General features: G+C 34.1%; 1 protein-coding gene across 16 annotated transcripts in view; it reads right to left on the bottom strand.

Moving 5' to 3' along the window:
• The window catches only part of Usp (retinoid X receptor ultraspiracle), a 103,127-nt gene that overhangs the window by 18,689 nt on the left and 62,517 nt on the right, over positions 1-21,921 (bottom strand). For 12 of the 16 annotated variants that reach the window (XM_072908426.1, XM_072908423.1, XM_072908421.1 and 9 more), the window contains 2 exons: positions 8,237-8,360; positions 7,286-7,447 (listed from right to left, as the gene is read on the bottom strand). In XM_072908426.1, coding sequence (XP_072764527.1) covers positions 7,286-7,447; positions 8,237-8,360 — 286 coding nt within the window. Of the gene's footprint in view, positions 1-7,285; positions 7,448-8,236; positions 8,361-9,122; positions 9,302-21,921 lie in introns of those variants that run through there. The other 4 variants (XM_072908427.1, XM_072908424.1, XM_072908430.1 and 1 more) reach the window with 3 other exon arrangements.

The raw sequence follows: 21,921 nt of genomic DNA, 5'->3' as shown, positions 1-21,921 counted from the left end.
TTTGCTCGTAGGAACTACGGGTGGGTAGTCGTTCTAACCTCGTGAGGCAGCAGCAGCAAGTCCAAGGTTGATGGGGCCTCTGATGCAACGCGAGCATCGCGACGGGCCAGCCTGCAGCTCCGTGCAACGCGCCATCCCGACGGGGAAGGGACGAGAGGGACGGGGAACGTATGCGAGGGGGGGCCGGCCGGGGTATCCTGTATGTGTGGATGTACGTATGGGATTCCCCACACCATAGACCGAACACATCCGCGCGCGCAGCTAGCGATCCAGTAGCGAAAATGGCTCGAGGTCGCAGAGCGATTCGCGGAAATTGGAACGGAATTCGCGATATCGAATGTTTTACGTAACTCGCCGGGACTCGACTACGATATTGGCACAATTCCGCACATAGTTTGTCAGGGTTTTTGGAATCGCTTTTAGAAACGGGAATAATCAGTAAGAATCGCCTAAGAATTCAGACACATTTTTGCCTGAAAGTAATTTCAATCTGCCTTAATCGTAAAAGACATTTTTCTGAAAATTTAGAAGAAGAGTGTTCCCACTTCTTGACATTCTTCTGAACTTTCGGAAAAATTATTCTTATTGTCTGGAATTACTTTCAGACGCCCAGATTTGAAAATTCAGACAAAAATGTGTCTAAATTCTTGAGATACCCTCTGATATTTCAGATATTTTTTTTAACGTTCTGAAAATTCGGAGTGTATTTGTAAAAAAACTTTAGATACTTTGACTACAGTTATTTTTTATTTTTTTTTTTTTTTACAGTGAAGACATCTTCTCTAATCTTGTAAAACAATTTCCCGATCTTTTTCCGAGGTATTTTTATTTAAAATTCCAGATAAAGAGAATATTTTAAAGATTTTTTGGTACAATTTTCTAAAATAAAATTTTTGATTATACGTTTCACTCATACGAAGAAAAAACACGTTTCATGATTCAGAGTTAAGTTTTAGCAGAGTTAAATGTCAGCTCTGCAAATGTACTAAGAAAAAATTGGACACTTTTCGTAGATAAACTTGCATAACATTTTAATTTTTTCATTAAAAATAAGAATAAAAAGAATACGTACTGCATATTCAACATTTTTTTAATAATATGGAATATAAAAGAAACAGAGATATATATTTTTTATATATTTTAACATAATTTTTATAATTATTAGCTTGTCGAACTGCTCACAATATAAGAGCAAAATTATCAAAGAGAAAATTTAAAAAAAAAAAAACTCCACGAGTTTCAATAAAATTCCATGAGATGAGATATCCCTGGTTTTTCCAATTACAAAAGAAATTCTTGAGAATCCTAGTTTTTCCAAGAAATAGACACTCTGAATAACATGTGGAGCTATTCTAATGATAAAATGAGAAATCGTAATATCTTATATCAATGCTTATCAGTAATAAAAAAAAGAGATAAAAAGAACAGATCTAAGAAAAAGAAAGATAAAGCTAAAGTTAAAATTTTAAGAAATAACAGTATAATTAAAAACGACCAAACTAGTCAATAATTCTTTATTTAATAACACGACGTTTCGACCACAATCAGATGATTGTCTTTTAATCAAGTACTAGCGAGTTTAATCTAATAAAATCTTAAATTTAAAATTTTAATTAAAACAAAAATAATTCACATCTCGTGAATTCTATTCGAGCTAGACGCAATCTTTAATTGTCTGAGAGTCGTGTTGAAGAAAATTATTCGATCATGTAAAAGAAGTTTTTCCTACGGTCCCGAGGCTGTAATAAATTCGTAAACTGGTGTTGGCGTTTTTTTGCGTCAATCTCAAGTGGATCAATCGTGCTTTTATCGGACAAAGATATTAAGAGACCGAAATACATGGAGTAAACTTAGAATATATAGATGTTTCGATGTGGAGGGTCCATGGGGATTCTTCTTTCTTCACCGTTACTTTCATCGTTACGCCGCGGTAACTCTCGGCTGAATTAGAAAGTTAGCGCAAGTTTTAATTGGATAAGTTACTTTGTGAATCTAACTTTCGTATTTGAGCTGTTTCGTAAAACCGCCAGGGGAAAAATGTTAACAAGACCTATCGTCATGTAATGAAATTCGCGAGTCTCAAGACTGTACGACACAACGATTATACTACATCGAACTTATATAGACGAGCAAAATGATAAATGTGTATTAATTAATAAAGTGTCCATTAAATCTTGTAAAGAAAATTTTCTGAGAATTTCCTTAGATTTTAAAATTAGAGAATTTTAAATGCAACTTTTCAAAACAAGTTTTTTATCATATCATGTGTTTTAATGCTTTCTAATATAAAGAAAAAATAAAGAGTCATTCAAGTTTCATATGTTAAATTAGAAAATAGTGAAAAGAATAGCTTTTATTTTTTTATCACTAAAAATATCAATAAAGAATATGTACTGTATATTCAATATTTTTTTAGGTCACTGAACATACAAACAGAAATAGATATATATTTTTATAATATTTTATTAATATATTTTAAATAATCTATTTATATATAATTTTTTATTTTAAATAATTTATTTTATTTCAAATAATTTATTTATAGATTATTTATTTTTTTATATATTTTTTATGTATTTTAAATTATTTTATATATTTTTGATGTATTTTAAATTATTTTATATATTTTTTAAATATATTTTAAATAATTTATTTGTGTTGGTCATTACTTACAATATGTACAAGAGCAAAATTATTAAAAAAATCTTCAAAAATTTCCTTGATAACTTGCTGAGATTTTTTGTTTGAAAAAAAAAAATCTTTTAAAATTTCCAGATTTTTTCAAAAAGTAGACATTTTAATTAATCTTAATCGATATAATTGCCAGAGTCTTCATAATTTCTTAATTTTTATATATGATAATCAAGTATAGTACACGAAAAATACCTGAAAAAAATCTGGAATTTCTGCAAAATACGCTTTACAGATATAAAAGTTGCGTGATTGCGGAAAGTAATTTTAGGTGTCGCGAATTAAGAGGTACGTGAAATATTTCGGGCCGCGCGTTTGACGTTTCTCAACAATTACGGAGGCCGACAAATGTCGCGCTGACAGGGCGCGGAATAATAGCTATTATATGCATCCAGATGCGTACGCTAATGTATAGTATCGTGGTTCGGGAGGTGTTCGCGTGTTCACGGACATAAAAGTCAGTTCTCGCTCACACATGTCATGTTTCTTTTTTCCCCTTTTCAGCGGTGCGTTTTCGCGCTCACGCAACGTGGTTCGCCGCGACCTGTTGCAGCTGCAACACGAAAGACGATACGCAAATATACGTGCATCCCCACCGTTTGCACATATGCGGTGGAAACTCTTTCACCTACTACTCGTGTTTCCTCTCGCGCCTCGAGACTGTCCGCGCAGCCGTTTGGTTCGTCGACATTTTTATTATTCTGGACGATGACGACGACGACGACGACGACGACGACGGCGACGACGACGACGACAACGACGACGACGCGACGGCGACGGTTCGACGCACCGTCGGCGATTATGCAAACGCGACGCCGTGTATATGCAGCTCTTTTTCTTATACGTATACGTATGCACGCGAATGAAACGAATGCGAGGAGACTCTGTTAATAACCGAGGACGTGAGTCAAAGTTCAGTGTCGACGCTCGGATATATTGTCGAAGAGTAACTCTATTTGTAACACGCAATTTTATTTCTGTCAAAGCGTATTTTGCACAAATTCGACATTTTTTTCAGATTTATCTATATTATTATATGACTTGATTGTCATGTATTAAAATTAAGAAATTATGCTAGAAAAACTGTGGCAATTATATCGACGATATTAAGATTAATCAGAGTATTTATTTCCTGAAAAAATATGAAAAATCTGAAATTCTAAAAAAAATTTCTTTTTTATCAAACAAAATAATCAAGGAATTCTTAAGAAATTTTATAGAGATATATTCTTAGGGATATTTTTTGAGAAATTTTCTTTTTGATAAATTTGCACTCATATTGTAAATCGACAAAACTAATAAATTATGTATTTAAAATATATGTTTTAGTAAATTCTGTACAAGGTAAAAAATATTTTGTATTTTTGTTGAAATTTTCTTGTATAGTAATTTTTGTGTTAAATTTTTAACGTACTCTTATGTTAATATAATGTACTGTCGTTATGTTATTTTAATTTTTCTGCATTAAGTTAATATTCTATGTTTCTAAGAGTTAAAACAACACAACAAGTAAATCTTACACTAATTCACATTTTTGTGTAAATTTTTTACATGTTATTTGTGTTATTTGTTTACATATTTGCCTTGTGTTAAATTAATGTTAAAATTAAAGTGGATAAATTGGGACACAAGAAATATGTTAAATTTAACACAAAATTTTTTACCGTGTATATAAAATATATTATAAACATGTCTCTATTTCTGTTTACATATTGGAATTAAATAAAAATCAAAATAAAATTCTTAATAAAATATTGAATATATGATACATATTCTTTATTGCGATTTTTAGTGATAAAAAATGTAAACATTATGCAAATGAAAAATATTTATCTTATGAAAGCTATTCTTTTTAATATATTTTTTTCAATTAATTTTATTTTTTAACATGCGAAATTGCATAAAAAATGTATATGATGAAAGAACTTATTTCGAAAAGTTGCATCTAAAAATTCTCTAATTTTATCTGAAATTTTGGACAAAAATACTTGAAAGATCAGGAAATACTCAAGGAATTTTCTTCAAAAAATTTGAATAGACATTTCATTAATTGTTACACGCTTTTGCGTCATTTTCGTTCTTCTAACAATAAGAAATCTCTCTGTCATATGCATGCGAATGTAAAGTGATTCAGCGAATGTAAAATGACTCTTCTAAAGTAAGAAATAATTACGAGCCGCGCAAGGTTGAAACTAAAGGAAAATGATAAATTACGAAGGAAAAAAAAAATTCAGAGCTTTTTCAATATTCAAATAGAATCAGTAAGCTTTTATGAGCGTGTCTCGTAACTTTGTAGACGATACACGAAAGCACTTTGACGTGAGAGCGTGTATCTCCCGACATCCTCTCCCCCTTTTTCCCCGAAAGAAGTTGAAGATCCCACATCAATCCCTCGAGTAAAGACACGAGACAGCCTCGAGACTGACTTATCGAGCGTTAAATAATTGAGGAAAAGTCGACGAAGTTGGTTCAAGTTGGAAAAACATCAGGGCACAAAAATCCTCTCCCTCCTCTCCCCTTCCCTCCGACCACTACTCGATTTAATTGTTCGGGGACCGCGGCTGAATCTCCATATCTACATATGTATTTATTTTGCTATTATTTGCGCGAGTCGGAGGTTAAAGATAATTAAAACAAAAAAAAAAAAAAAAAAAAAAAAAGAAAAGAAAAGAAAAGAAAAAAAAAACAAAGCAGCTATCACGTCGATTTATTACTATATATATAATAAATAATGCGGCCGCATAATAAATTGTTGTATTCGCTCGTCTCGGGATTATTCATCGTCTTTCGTTAACGAGGGTCAGGATTATCAAGCGAAGTAATCCGAAGAACCTTGAACCGTTCTTTCTCTCTCTGTCTCTCTATCTCTCTCGTTTCTTCTCTTTTTGCGACGATGCAACGGCGGAAAAGTCTCATCTCGCAAAAGCACGAATTCATATTCATAGGCGCGGCCGGTCTCTCCGCTTTTTTTATTTTGCCGGATTAAATCGCGCACAGAGTTTCTTTCAGTCGAGTTCGTTCTCTTCGGAAGAGCAGTAATTATTTTTGCAATTGGTTGTAAGAGCGACGCGACAGGAGAGGCGCACACACAAGAGAATATTCAAACGAGTTTGTTCGCTTCTTATTGAAGTCGCCGCTTGAGATTCAATATTACCGTCGCGATCGAAAGATTATATACTCTCGCGTACATTTCTTGAATAAAATCGCCGCGCGTCAAGGATCAAATTTACATGATAAATACGCGCGAGAAGAGGTAAAACCGTTTTTTATAGTCTTCAGACTTCAGATACATACTCGCTACGAATGTATACAATATAATCGCAACAACTTTGAATAAATTTTTCCTCTGGTTAAAGAAGAAAAAATAATAAGAAGATAATATATAATAAGAAATAAAATATTTTCGGAGTTATCGAAATTGTCTATAAAGCCCCGAAATATTACTTAACAATTACAATATACACTATGCAAAAAATTAAAGGGCTTAATTAAATTTTCTTCCAACTAAAAAAAGCCCAATGTTCAAGTAGTTGCAACTTCCTTAACAATAAATGGAATAAGATTAACAGAGTGTGTACTCAAATTTTGTAAAAAAATACCCTGAGAATTCCAGGATCTTCCAGGTATTTTTGTTCAAAATTCCAGGTAAAATTAAAACATTTTTAGATGCAATTTTAAAATAAGTTTATTTATTTTAGCGTATCATTTTTTGACATAAACAAAAAACATGTATTTTAAACAATTTTATATAGACATAAACAAAAAATATATATTTTAAGCAGATTTTAAACTTAAAATATTTTAAATTTTTATAAAAAATTTGTAAAATAAGTACTTCTTTGACATTTTTTTAAATTTCCTGAATCCTAACGAAATTCCATGAGAATTCCATGATTTTTCAAGGTACAATAAAATTCCCTGAGAATACTAGGTTTTCCAGGTTTTTCCCGGGAGTATACACCCTGATTAATAAAAAAGCATTTCAAAGCTTAAAGTTTCTAGTTTTAGAATCTTTAAATGAATTTCAATTCGTTACAAAATTACATTGTAAGAAAGATGAATAATGATTGAAAAAACGATAGGCGTATTTTAAAGTGCTAGCTTTCCTTTTTAAATTACTTTTTTAGTGATTATTGTACGATCATTTTTTCACTAGTTATAAGCGTTCAAAGTCAATAGCTCAATTTTGCTTTAATAATGAATATCTCAGCGAAAGAAATCATAAAACATTCGTTACAGGAAGAAATTAAAGCTCAAAAAAACTCTGCTCTTTAACATCCAATTAATGAAATCGTGCTAGGATTTTTTTAAATTTGGTATTCTCGGACAAAGTTTTGAAAAATTTGTTCGATCGACGGACGTCGCTTTCTTACAATGTAATTTTGTAACAACTAGAAAGAATTGAAATTCATTTAAAGATTCTAAAACTAGAAACTTGAAGCTTTGAAACGCTTTTTTATTCCGGATCTTATTCCAATTATTTTTAAGGAAGTTGCAACTGTTTGAAAATTGGCCTTTTTTATATGGAAGAAAGTGGCCCTTTAATTCTTTTGCGTAGTGTTTTTGTATAGTTTATTACAGAATTGTAACTTACCTGTAAACGCCATAGTGTTTGCCGCTCGCACGGTCGCCGCAGATCGAACACAGATGTTTGCTGCCCGACAAAGGATGATTAGGCGGATAAGGCGTGACCGTTTTGCTCTGACCACTGGGCGATGTACTCAGGAGGTTGCTGTGACAACCAGCATTGAAGGATCTTTACATGCAAAGCAGAGAGAACGATCTTCTATGAATCTACGTCACTACGACCGTAACGTGCACATTTCGGACAATTTAATGTGTTAATTAATGAACCGTTATATCTCAATATCAAAATCTTTAAAATCATGCACACAAAACATATGATTAGCTAGAAATGTAAATAGAAAAATTACTAAATACGATTTTTTCATAAAATACGGTTTCCTTTGTGACAAAAACAGCAAGCTTCATTTTTTCAAAATTTAATTTTTTTTAGATATGCATTTTTAATATCTTTACCACCATATATTATAGAGTACAGAAGTCTCTTACAATCGGCTTTTTCCATGCAATTCACGAATGTAAACATTTTGTAAATTAAAAACTTATCGTTTTATTTTTTTATTTTACAATTTTAATGGCTTAATGAGATTTTTGTATAAAATGATAGCAAATACAATATTCGGATAATTTTTAGTTAGGTGTATAATACAATTTTTTGATTCAAAAAACATAAAAAAAAAGAAATTTAGTTTTTTTTAATTGTATTAACAAAAAATATAAAGAAAAATATTATATTAAAAAAGAATAATGAAAAAACCAATTTTTCTCCCAATAAAAACACATTTTTCGTATTAAAAAAATATCCTTTTTTTTTACATCTCTGGTTATAATTCTGTATTAAGAAAAATACAAAAAATTGATAAATGAAGGAACTTTATTGGAGTGTCGCTCGAGTAAATTTTCCGTCAATTATTTATATATTAATATTTACTAAAAATTATTAAAAAATGGCAATACTTACCCCGGACTGTTGGGGCCTGATGGACTAAAGTTCCCTGGATTGATAAGAGCCGTGTCGGGCTTCATGTCGAGAGGGCTCTGCGGACCTACTGACGACATCGACATATTGCTGTCCAAGCTCAACCCTGAAACACGAGACATTTTTCGAATTTATTTTATCTGGATCTTTGCATCCCATCCTCATCTTATCTGGATTTTATATTTTCCAGCTTATCCTCATCTGATTAGTATTAACGTCACATACTCACATATTTAATGTTGTATAAATATCGTTTCTGCAATAGGGAGTTTGCATTAAAAAAAAAATAATTTTTTTATATATGTAATTTAAATATATATTATTATACATTTATTTATAAGAATAAGAAATGACAAAACTCTGCAACGCTCGTAATTCTATCTACAAATAATCATTAAGAAAAATGGCCAATAATCGAGCAAAATTTAAATATATGTTGGAAAAATTGTATAAAATTTATTGTTCAAAAATTTGAAAACATATTAAAGTAAACGTTTCGGCTGTACGCAGCCTTTTTCAATACCAATTTAACCTGTATATAATGAAACGCAAAAAACCAAAGTAAAGATAGATAGCATGTCCACTGGGTCACATTAATATAAAAATTCTAACGTCAATGTACAAACAAAGATAAACCCGCATTACAAATTCACCGCAAATCAAAGTCCACGCGAAACGCAAATCTCACACATTAATTTTTTAGACAATACGTGACGATCATCATAATTTTTTTCTTTCGTAGGACAATCATTACTTCTTCGGTAGAGGGCGAGAAATAATAACCGTCCACTGCTGACAAATCATGCGTTTTTTCAAAAAAAAGGCGAGGCCTTGATTTCTATAAAAAAGAAAAAAGAAAGAGTCTTACAATAATGATCGCTCCAAATAAAGTCGTGTCACAAATGTTGAGCTGAATTAAAAATTTAAGTTTATTTTTCTTGTCTATAATGACTTTCAAAAAAACTTAACTTCTCACGAAACGCTCTTACAAAAGATAGAGAAACAAACTCATCTCCAACAAATTCGCAACTAAACTAATAATGTTGATCCAAAGATCGAGGAACAACCTTACTGTTATTCAGACAAACATGTTTTTCGAAATTATCATCGTCTAACAAACAAGTTGTTTTGTGTTTTTTAGTTCCTGTAATATGTCAAAATATGATTCATTTAACAATTCTGTATCATTATTTGAATTTAATCCGTTATTCTGATCCCTGATGTGTAACATTTCCGAAATAAGTCTCTTGTGATAGTAAGATTCATAATCCAAAATTTTCACATCGTCCCAATTAAATGTATGTTTTTCTTTTAGTATGTGTTCCGAAATAATCGAATGTCTGTCCGAACTTAGTTTTATGTTATTAATATATTCTTTTATGCGTGTCTGTAATTGTCTCTTAGTTTGTCCCACATATGACGCATTACAACCATTACAATTAATTTTATATATGACATTTGAATTCGTCATGAAAAGATTCTTGTCTTTTTGTACTTTTATAATTTTATCCAATTTATTCAAGCATCGATATCCTATTAGATATTTTGCTTTTTCAATCTTTGAAACTATATTATTTATAAGAAAATTTTAAATTTTAATCAATAGGAAGGTATTAAAAAATTAAATTAAAATTTAATAAAATTTAAATTGTGAGAAAACGATTTTGATTGGTTGGAGTGCGTGACGTCACAGTGCAATAGTTTCAAAAGTTTGTTTTCTGTATTCTGTATTGCGATATTTGGTCATTCTTGAAGCGTTTAAATTTATTGGGTGTTTTAATTGTTGTACTTTTACATAGAGGTAGAAAACAGGTTTTGTACGTGTTACCTTTGCCCATTTTCACAATAATTAGATATTTTAATAAATAAAAATAGTGTATTGTCACTGTATATATTGATTAGGTTTGAGGAGACGCTATTTAGCACTATTAGCGTCTCCCCGAATGCAGATATTGCACTGTGACGTCACATCGCGTTCGGGAGGACTCGGTCGTTTCCGGATGGTATTCGACAATTTCAAATAATGTAATTTTTATTATTGATTTTCTCGTTTAATTTGCATTAAAAAATTACGAAAAAAAATAATTACATTGAAAACTATATATAAATTATAAAATGCAATATTGTGTTCCAAAATCATGCAAACTCCCTATATTTTCTCATCAAAGATCAAATACAGTACGCATGATGAACGCGCTCGATGTAAATTGCAGGCAATTTCTAAGAAGTTGCGTGAAAGGTGCACAACTATTTATCCGATACCCTTTTTAAAGCGGTGAAAGGGCGAAGAGAGGAAAGAATGCACGCTCGAAGAAGCATCTCGGCGCCTTTCTCGCTCGCATCTTCCGCATCGTCCTTCGCGCATTCCTTTCGCGCGAGGAGGACAACGACGTCTCTTTCCCTCGACCAGCCAATCGCGCCGGCTAAATTACAGTTACAGGAAACCCGAGCGAGCGCGTCGTCCACCACGTGTCGTCGATCGATCGATCGGATTCGACGGCTTCCTTCGAGACGGAGGAAAGTCCGCGCTCGCTACGAGCGAGAAAAAGGAGAGGAGAACGAGCTCTGGCTCCGTGAAGGTCGAGCGATCGGAACGCACGATTATATGCGGTCAAGAGACGAGATGCGACCGCGAGAGCTGCAGGTGCTCCTCTCACAGAGAGAAAGAGACAGCCGGGACAGAACCGTGTAATGTCGAGTAGTTTTGTTCGCCTTCTCGCACAAGAGAGGAGAGCGAAAGGGTTCTCTGTCATTATCCGAGAACTCCGGTCGCGGGGATTTCTCTCTTCTCGCGTGAATGTGAATTCTTTCCGTTTCTACCAAAGACCGTCCCTGTTCTTTACGTGCCGATAAATATCCTCGGTTATTATAGCGTAGAATAATAGCGGGGATCCGTAAATTGAGTATTTATTATCTATTTAATAGAGGGAAACTTTCTCAAGATTTATGACTCTTAAGTGGTGGCGTCCTTGCCATTTCTAGATTTGCGATAAGCAGTTTCTATGCAATGTGTAGGATCTACACTTAATGTGCAATTAGAGCGTAAAAATAGCCATAAATATCTTAAACAATGTGATAAGAATTTTTTACTGTCAGGGATTAACTGAAACGCATCGATCGTGTTGTATTTGTGAAACAAAGTATGCAGTAGGGTGTGTTGAAAGAATACGTGTGTGATTTATGAAAAGCGAAAAATATCAAAAACTTCGAGATCTAAGAAATCACAAGGCACCTATAAAATTGATAATCCCTTAAATTTTTTCATCTCCGTCTGCAGCATTTATGACTTTATATGTCTGGAAGAGGATTCGTTTGTAGCACCGTAGGGACCATTGAAAGCGAAACTCCATGGAAATAAATACCCGAAAAAGAGGGCAAAAACCCACGAGGAACGAGAGGGATCCGTGAAAGTGCCTGAATTCTACAAAAGGGCCCCCAAGTTTCACACAACCAAGAACGCGTGATTCGCATTGCAAGCTCATTTTGTCGGCATCGATGCAAGAGAGATTGTCCGGATAAACGAGACTATAACAAGTAGTCTTTCTTTGCGGTGATAGGAATAGTAACTCGAGATGGATGAGAGGGACAGAGAGAGAAAGAGAGAGAGAGACAGAGAGATTGATTGATTAGAATTAGAAAAAAAGAGTTAAAAAGAATTTAAAAGAATTCAAAAGAGTTAGAAAAAGTTTCAAAGAGTTTGAAGAAATTCAAAAGAGTTAGAGAGAAGAGAGAGAGAGAGAGAGAGAGAGAGTAAAAACAGTTAAAATGATTTCGAAAGCGTTAGAGAGAGTGAGTAAGTGAGTGAGTGAGTGAGTGAGAGAGAGAGAGAGAGAGAGAGAGAGAGAGAGAGAGAGAGAGAGAGAGAGAGACAAATCAGAAAAAATGAGAATTATAAAGAGTTCAAAAGAGTCAGAAAGAAATAAGCTCTTCTCTTTCATCTCGGCACGTTTCTGGCCTTTTGTATTCGTCGGGTTTCTGCATAAAATAATCCCGTGATATCCTCCAGGATCTGTTTCTTCGTGCGGTTATCGTCATCTCCTCCCTCTTTGTCCTCCGTAAAATATATTCAACTCACTTTCCTCGCAGGGAGGGAGATTCCTCTGCGGCACAAAAAAGAGACCAATCCATTTTTGCGCTCGGCGTTTATTCGGCAGCGCCAATGATTGATGAAAGTTTACTACTTTTCGCGCTACAGTCGCGAGAAAAAATTCTCGTTGCCCTTGGTACTACAATTCTTTTAAGGCTCCTGAGTACTCGCCGCGAAACTTCGATGTCGACGGTGGCGACATATAGTTCTGTCTCTTTCCTTCTTTTGGGAAATATGTCAGAAGCGAGAAATGACAACCCAATTTATGTTGCAACCTACGTCGTAATTATTTGCTTTTTACTAGTGTTGTGATGTGTAACGTAATTATTAACTATAACACGAAACTTGTGAAAATGTACGACTGCCAAGCTGTGTAAGGAATAAACTGTGTAAAGCAACATTTTCCTCTCCTTTCGGCAGCTCTCAAATCGCGTGTTTTTCCGCATTTCAAGGGTTCATTTCGGACTCAATTTACAGTTATTTATCAATTGTCAGAAAAAAGGATTATCAGCCGTATATTTTTACAGGTGTGCTGAAGAGATTGGTAGTATTATTTCGTTAAAATATGTTTTTATTTACAGTTGCAATATAAATCAGGGTGTCATTTCTCGCTTGTGACGTCACGATTTCAATATGGCCATGGTGACTACTCAGGAGCCTTAAACGTTTCTAAAAATTCCGTTCAACTTTGGCATAGTGACGAGTGTGAAAAGTGATTTAAGTGGAAGAGAACGTTTCCTGTTAACTTGTAATAACAAACGTTTCAAGTTGAACGGTTGCTAATCTTTGGAGCGCCATCACAATCGCATAAATTGCTAATCATATCGTTTTGTCGAATAAAAACCGCTGACGGGAAGATTAATCGTAGACTATATGTGAAATGGTCGCTTTATCAAGCTCTCTCTCTCTCTCTCTCTTTCTCTCTGCGTCTGTTACAACGCGAAAGCCTCACGATCAGCAGTAATCGTCGTCGTCGTCATCTAGCGTCAACTCAGAAGGTTATCTCTTCTCGTCTGCACCACTTCTCGCAGGCATTTTTCACTTTCTGTAGTATTCAGCAGTCGGTCCATTATTGTCCGACGATGACGAGCCCTCGCTCGCACCTCGACTCGCGTATTCTCGCGTTAACTCCCTGGCTGTTAGGGTGAAACGTCCGAGAGAGAAGATAAACGACATTTTAATCGACTCTAGACGCGCAACCGCCGAGGGACGCGATGTTGACAAATGTTCGCGGGACAACAAAGAAAGGGAGCGATGTTAGGCCTTGTTTGGACAATCTATTATTTACAACAGAATTCTACCCACATTATTACACGTTGGATTGTAGACATATAATTATACGAAAAAAAAATCATATATATATATTAATTTTAATTTTGCGCAGACAATTTCGGTTGAATTCTGTCTCGACAAACTTTTATTTCCAGACCGATTATCTCAAATTCCTTTTGCTCAAACAAATATTATGATTTTGTGAGCTTATTTATGAACGTTTTTCATAACTCGGTCTAATCTCTTTCTTTAAGAAAAACATGGATTTAAGATAATTTGAAAAGTCCTCAATTCTATTGCGAAATCTAGATCGTTTAAAATAGACTTTATATCAGCGGAGGTGGTCGGAATGTTCGTTCAGACGATCTGTTGTTGAGGACGCGTCAAGTGCATCGGTAATTGCACGCCTGACGTCACTCTGTCACTCGCTCTTTCTCTCTCTCTCTCTCTCTTTTCCTCTTTCTCGGTTTCTCTCCGGCCCACTCAGCCGCTCGACCCGCTCGCTCGGAAGCGCATCACTAACCGACAAATGCGCAGCAGACAGACAGATTGGGATTTATGGCGATGATGCTCCTGCATCAGGGATGACCGCGAAGAAAATATACTCAATCACTAATCAGCCGGTGTCAATTTTTTGTAACGAGTACGTCTGAAATTTGATACTGACATTGGTTAACATACACACAATTAGACAGTTTTTGTTTTTATAATTTCATTAAAAAAATATACAATATGTGTGTTATGTCAAACAATTGTACAATTGTTATTATTATTATTTGTGATTTATATTTAACTATATATTATAATTATTTAAGAGAAAATAAAAAATTCTGCTATGCGGAATTAACATTATTCGAATAAAAACACATCAATACTTATTCGAAAAAAACGACGATTATTTTTAGGCCAATACGATCGGAAGTTTATGGACCGAGAGAAGAAGCGAACGTTCGATCAGGAGGAGCCGAGTCGAGCCGGTGGAACGGGGCCACCACGTGGTCGCTCCGGTGACCCACAAAATGATTTATGCAACCGATCCGTGGAGAGTTCTCGCTGGAATTATTTCTTCGATGTGTGCTCGCGCGCACGTGCGCGCTGGCGATTCGCGATAATGACCTGAGGATCGAAATAGCACGCTAGATATGTATATATTGAATTTAGTATTCATTCTCCGTTTCCTTGAAAGATAGATTGTTTGTTTTTTTTTTAGCTATAACGATTGGTAATTCGCGAGTGATATTCGAATTTATTTGCATCAATATTTTCTCAATTTTTATTTATTTAATTGAATAAAGAATAAGACACACACACACACAGATTTGGCACAGATTCCGTTTCTTTGCCGTTCTAATTGAGAGTTTGCATGATTTTGAAAAACAATTGCATTTTATAATTTATAATATAGTTTTAAATGTAATTACTTTTTTCGTAATTTTTTAATGCAAATTAAGCGAGAAAATCAATAATAAAAATTACATTATTTGAAATTGTCGAATACCATCCGGAAACGACCGAGTCCTCCCGAACGCGATGTGACGTCACAGTGCAATATTTGCATTCGGGGAGACGCTAATAGCGCTAAATAGCGTCTCCTCAAACCTAATCAATATATACAGTGACAACACACTATTTTTATTTATTAAAATATCTAGTTATTGTGAAAATGGGCAAAGGTAACACGTACAAAACCTGTTTTCTACCTCTATGTAAAAGTACAACAATTAAAACACCCAATAAATTGTTTTTCTTTGTACCTCGAGATCAAGAATGACCGAATATCGCAATACAGAATACAGAAAACAAACGTTTGAAACTATTGCACTGTGACGTCACGCACTCCAACCAATCAAAATCGTTTTCTCACAATTTAAATTTTATTAAATTTTAATTTAATTTTTTAATACCTTCCTATTGATTAAAATTTAAATTTTTTTTATAAATAAATTTATAATAATATATATTTAAATTACATATAAAAAAATGTATTTTTTTTTTAATGCAAACTCCCTATTACAACGGAAACGAGAAGCAGCAGGGACGCGATTTAAAAAAAAAAATATCTTTTCGACAGGAAGATATCGTCATCGGAGCGAAAAAAAATTGCGTGCGCGACGTTTCGTAAACACACAACACACGAGCGTTGATCTCGGTGCATTCGCTCTTGGTTTATGTCAACGATTCGTCGCGTGCGCACGCGTACAGAGATGAGTTATACATCGAGGTCGTAGCTCTCGCTCTTCTCGCGGCTGACTTCTATTTCGAGTGTCGGGTCGTCGTCGTCGTCGTCGTCGTCGTCGTCGCCGTCGCTTGCGCACTACTCATCACTCTCGTTTATTAAGCATTGCGCCGCTGGTTTAATTACGCAACCGGTCGCCGGCCGGCCGGCAAAACGGCGGATCGAAGGTCGTCGACAGTCCGCGAGAGACTATGCGACGCGCGTTTCGCAAGGAGCGTTGCTCACCTAAGTGACTTCGAGCACGTAATCGAGTATATGTACCTACTACCATTGTAAAAAAATTGCCTAACATTTTTATCTGAATTTTAAAATCTGTCTGAAAGTAATTTTAGACAATCTTAATCATTAGATTCGTTTTTCTGCAAGCTCAGAAGAATGTCTGAAAATACAGATATTTTTAAAAATTCTGTAGCTATTTTTTATAGTGTGCAGACACACTGTCTGAATTTTCAGAACATTCTTTTGAACTTTTAGAACTTCATTCTTTCAGACAAATGACTAATGATTAAAACAGATCAGAAATTACTTTTTTTAGACATCCAGATCTAAAAATTCAGACAAAAAATGTACTTGATATCTTAGGGAATTTTTTTACAGTATACGTCAAAATTAGAAAAAAAATAAAAACTTGGAACATTTTTCTACTTTTATCTTTTATTAATTATCATCAATATAATACTAAATAAATAAAAATCTCTGAAAATATTTTTCACAATTTTTTTACGCATACCGGATATAATTATTTTGGAAATTAAAAAAAAAAAATACATAAGAAAATATAAAAAATACACAATACAATATAATGCCTGTGACAGGCGAGGTATCTTGCAGGTTTACGTAACATTGGGAAAAAAAATACAATCGTGTTTCCAAAGTCACGGGAAAAAGCGTGGAATTATATGCTATGGGAATAATAGCGAGCAAAATAATTTAATACGTGGCTGCAGTTGCCAATTAAATCTCCTCCCGCGGACCCGCCATATTCGCGCGATATACATTCTCGGCCGAGACCGCGCATTAAGCAATTTCACATGACGAACGTCGTGGGTCGTAAACGCGGCTTTAAGCGTATCGACGTATATAGAGGGTGGGACGAGGACACGAGAGTGGCCACAAGGCCAACGCTGTCGGTGACGCTGGTATGTGTATGTTGTATCGCGCACACGTACACTTTACATACACACACACACACATATATATGTGCGTCTGGTGTATGTGTGTGTGTGTGTGTGTGTGTGTGTGTGTGTCGGGCACCTTGACCAGACGCAAACGCGGCGACGGTGCAACGCTCGAAACGCACGCACAATGTATAGCAACATGACGTATCTGTATCGCATAAATTTCGCGCTCATCCTCATCGAGATAGTCGAGTCGCCAGAAAGGGAAACTCGAGTCGATCATTCTTTTTTTTTTTTCTTTTTCTTCTCTGTCACGAGAGAGAATATGCGTGCAATAAATATAGCAGGTCTCTTTTGACAATCTTTAAATATTCATAGTGGCAGAGGAAAAAAGAGGGACGGCCCGACCTACACCAACGATGATTCAAATGTGTCTGGGTTTATGCATTTTTTAAACTCGCGTCTGTAAAAATCGAGAAATCTTGGACTCTACAGATTTTCTCATAGATGACACATTTTCGCCGAATCGTGTACGTGTCTCGTGACACCCTCGAAATTATTGGCTCTCCTGCATATTTTTCTCACCGCATGTGGATAGATGGACTCGAAAGTATGTAAAAAAAAAAAAAAAAAAAAAATTATCAATGTCTCTTGCTCTTAAAATTAAAAATTAAATTAAATTAAATTAATGAGAAATTAAACTCCTATTGTTTGTATACTCAATTATATACTAATGTAGGATATTTGGAGTCCCATCGCGCCCGCGCGTAGCGCGATATACCTCGGGATGCAGCCCGTCATTATCAGTGCCCGACGACATGTGCACATTGCGAAATTATTTGTGAACGTAGAAGGAGGATGAATATTTATGCTCGAGAAGAAGCATCGTCGACAACCTTGAAAACCGACGATAAACCGTTTGACTGCACCGTTTCATTGCATTCCGTGTCGCCGGAGTATTGCAGACAAGCGAGAAGCAATAGCCCCTAAAGCAATAAATTCACCGATGATAATGAAGTGCGGATTGAGATATAAAGTGAGTTAGTTAACAAATGTACTGTTTTTCATTCGCGCTTATAAAATAGATCGTATATCAACGCAGAACGCCTATCGAATGAAGAGCCCAGTTTACTTTAGAAGGCCTAAAATTGAATGGTTTTTTTTTCTGAAAGTGACGTTTGAAGAATATGTCTTTCAAATTTTATTGAAAAATTCGCAAGTTGATTATAAGACTCTGAATAAACAAACACTGTTTTCAAAGTTGGTGCGACGTATATCTTGAAAAATTAATGGACAAATGAAATAACTTCAATTTTTTTTCGAGAGAGGCAAGAAAACACTTTTTTGAAATAAATAAACTTCATCAAAATTGAAATATTTAATTTAAAAATGACTTAATTATTTTATTTTTCAATTATTTCTAACAAAATTAAGTTCAACGCACATAAATAATCTACAGAATAAAACTAGACCTAGTTTATTAATTTCAGACAATTACGGGAAGCGACATGTCATTTTCATAAACATGATACATGTAGAGGCTTATATTAATTAATTAAAAAAAAACTAAATATCCAAGATTTAAAAATACTGTTTAAATAAACATAAAATACCAAAAATATTTATTTGTAATATTCTTCAAAAAAATTCCTAAAAATTATCAATTTTTTGTAGATTGGACCCTTAATAAAAGTATGAGACTTGAAAAAAAAAAAAAACTAAAATACAGTCAGCGATTCCATTAAGAAATTGAAAGGCGATGCAATTAATTCGAGCTTAGAGAGTCCGTTTAATAAAGTTTAGTGCAACATATAGTAATACACGAATATAATGCTCACTAAAACTCTCGCATGATAAATTAGCGTCAATTCGTGGGCAGAGCTCGTCGTTGCCGCGGAACCAGTCCATTAGCGGATCGGACATTAAAAGCAGGAATTTCTTTTTTTCCTCTTTTCTGCCTCTTTACCGCTCCGCTCCCCTGTTGTATTGTTTCCCGCGAGTGCCAACTCTCCGCTCCATTCCGTTCCGTTCGTTCTTTCATTCGTTAAAAGCAGATGCGTCGATAAGAACCGCACGAAAAGTGAGGCATTAAAAAAAAAAAAAAAAAAAAAAAAAAAAAAGGGGGGGAACATCGGTTACTCGTTAAGATTATGTGAGGTATTGTGTAACGGCGGTTGCAATGCAACCATCTTGGCGGTTCAATGGACAAACGTACGGTGTGAACACCTTATCTGCCAAGGATTAATAACCTTTGATAACTAACGATAGCGCGGATGTGCTCGACGTGCTAATTCGTAATTAAAAACTGTGTATCGTGCTGGATCGTTAATATTCCCGAAGTGAACATCACCTGTCATTCGACGATCAAGCTTGGTTTTTTAACCGCATACAAAGTTACGTATTCTTTCACGCACGCACAATTTTATTTAATTTTAATTTTAATATAAAAAAAGAAGAAAAGAGAGAAAAGCGTGCTTAGTAATATATTGCATTTGAAATTTTTTTAATTTAATGCTCATGAATAACGTATGAGAAAGCCCTATAAAAATAGTATACATAATATACAGCGTGTCCCATTATAATTCCTAATGTTTCAGACAAAAGTTGTATGGTTTCTAGGGGGACATAAGATGGGGCCATTAGTTTGACCTTGAAGAGTCACACGAAGATCACGTAAAGGTCATTTTGAATTTCTTAAATGGAATACCCTATATATTTTTGCATATTCTTGTAGCTTATCTTGAGAGCTTTCCAAAACACTATAATAAATGTTTTTTCATTAAATACTTTTCGAGTTATAAGGCTTCAAAATTGTAATATTTTGACATAAAATACAAGATATCTCGTGAAATATTCATTTTTCGATTATCTTATCTTAATACTTTTATGCACAGAATAACGAGACAAATCAATTGGCGTAATTAAAACACATAATTATGTTGAAGTAAAAATGTGTAACTGCTAGTTGCAAATTCAGATTTTTTTCTTAAAGATAACTATGTGTTTTCTTTACACCAATTGATCCGTCTCATTATTCTGTGCATAAAAGTGTTAGGGTAAGATAATCGAGAAATGAATATTTTACGAGATAGCTTGTATTTTATGTTAAAATATTGCAACTTTGAAGCCTTATAACTCGAAAAGTGTTTAATGAAAAAACATTTTATCATAGTGTTTTGGAAAACTCTCGAAATCAGCTACAAGAATATGTAACAAAAAATAGAGGATGCCATTTAAAAAAATTAAGGTGACCTTCACGTTACCTTCACGTGACCTTCAAATGACTCTTCAAGGTCAGACCAATGGTACCATCTTATGGCTCCCTCGAAATCATACAACTTTTGCCTGAAACATTTTTCTCTCCCAGGCTTGGTTTTCGAGATATTCGACTAGAGGAATTAAAATGCGACATCCTGTGTATATATGTATATATATAATATTATATAACAATAATAATAATAGATTTTAATAGATTACATATATAATTGATGTTTAACATAATAACATAATAATAAACATAAAACACACAAAATTAATATAATTGATAATTTACGTAAAAATAGAAATAAAATAAAAATAGAAGATAATCAACATAGAGATTAATATAATTGATAATTAACGTGGGTAAATTAGTTGGTTAAATTATGCCTCTCATATTTGACCAGATGGTCGGGAGCGACTGCAAAATGGCTCGCTAGTCGCGTTTAATCTATTTGCGGAATTTGCCCGCATGTGCGTTCGTTATGTCGACCGCGCGCGACTCCCAGCGATGACATTGAGCTCGTACAGCAGCCCCAAATGAGTAATACGAAAGTGCACCAACGCCCGCCACAGTTCGTCATTCAACGCTAACTTTAGAACCCGCGTTTAAAAGCCGCCGCTTGTGCAGAAGCGCTGAATCGAACGAATACTTGGACACGCGCGCGATTTACATATTTATATGTGTATATATATATATATATATATATATATATATATATACATATATATATATACACACAAGGTGCGTCCCACATTTACCTCATTATTTCGTTACGACATAGCCTCCGGCCAATTTGAAATCGATTTTTCCGCAAAGGGAATATTAAATCGAGGCATCTGTAATTTTACGAGTGATCGATAGCGAGAAATAAAACAAGCTTCTAGCAAATACATCAACAAGATAAATGCTCAAATTATATTCTTCGTTTTGAGTCAATTTTTTTTCTCTCGACAATTTTGATAATATTTATAAATATCAATATAATATAAATTAATATAATATTTAAATTATAATTTAGATAATTTATTATATTTAATATATTAAATTATATTATATTTATAATTAATTAATATAATTTAATATAATATTTAATAAAAAAAAAACACACTAAAGGGAAGAATTTTTTTTTCAACATTTACGTTTAAAAAAAATAAATTTAAAAAAGTAGAACAATCTGGTAATCTTAGGATACTTTGTATATACGCATATAATGCATTTCAAATGTGACGTGACGAGACTGTTCCTCTTTTTTTTCTATTATGCTGAATCGCGACGGATGCGGATCTCGACAAGAGATCCAGCGTCGTGTCAGTTACTCATCGCGCGGATGCAATTCAGCGAATTTCGACGGCGGATGCCTGATAAACAATGCCGATGCGTGTCCGCTCGGTCTTTCTGGCTCCCGAGATAACTTTGAAATCTGATGCCCAGAGATACTTCTCACGTTCAAAGTGTTGTGACAAATATAAAATTGCGCAATTTTGAATAAATTATCGAGTTTAACCATTTGTCTCGAGGAAACGTTCTCTTTCTCTTTGCTATTATTTTTACCGCACTTCTCTAATAAAATTACTTTTTGCACGTTTTCCTAAAATTTAGCTACAATGTGTCTCAAAGATCTCGGAGTAATAATTAATAAGTAGTACATAATTAAATAGGAATTCAGTCTACTTTAATAACAGTATGAAAAAT

Source organism: Anoplolepis gracilipes, chromosome 16 (genome assembly GCF_047496725.1).
Source record: "Anoplolepis gracilipes chromosome 16, ASM4749672v1, whole genome shotgun sequence".
Lineage (NCBI taxonomy): Eukaryota > Metazoa > Arthropoda > Insecta > Hymenoptera > Formicidae > Anoplolepis > Anoplolepis gracilipes.
This window is presented reverse-complemented; position numbering and strand designations above follow the sequence as displayed.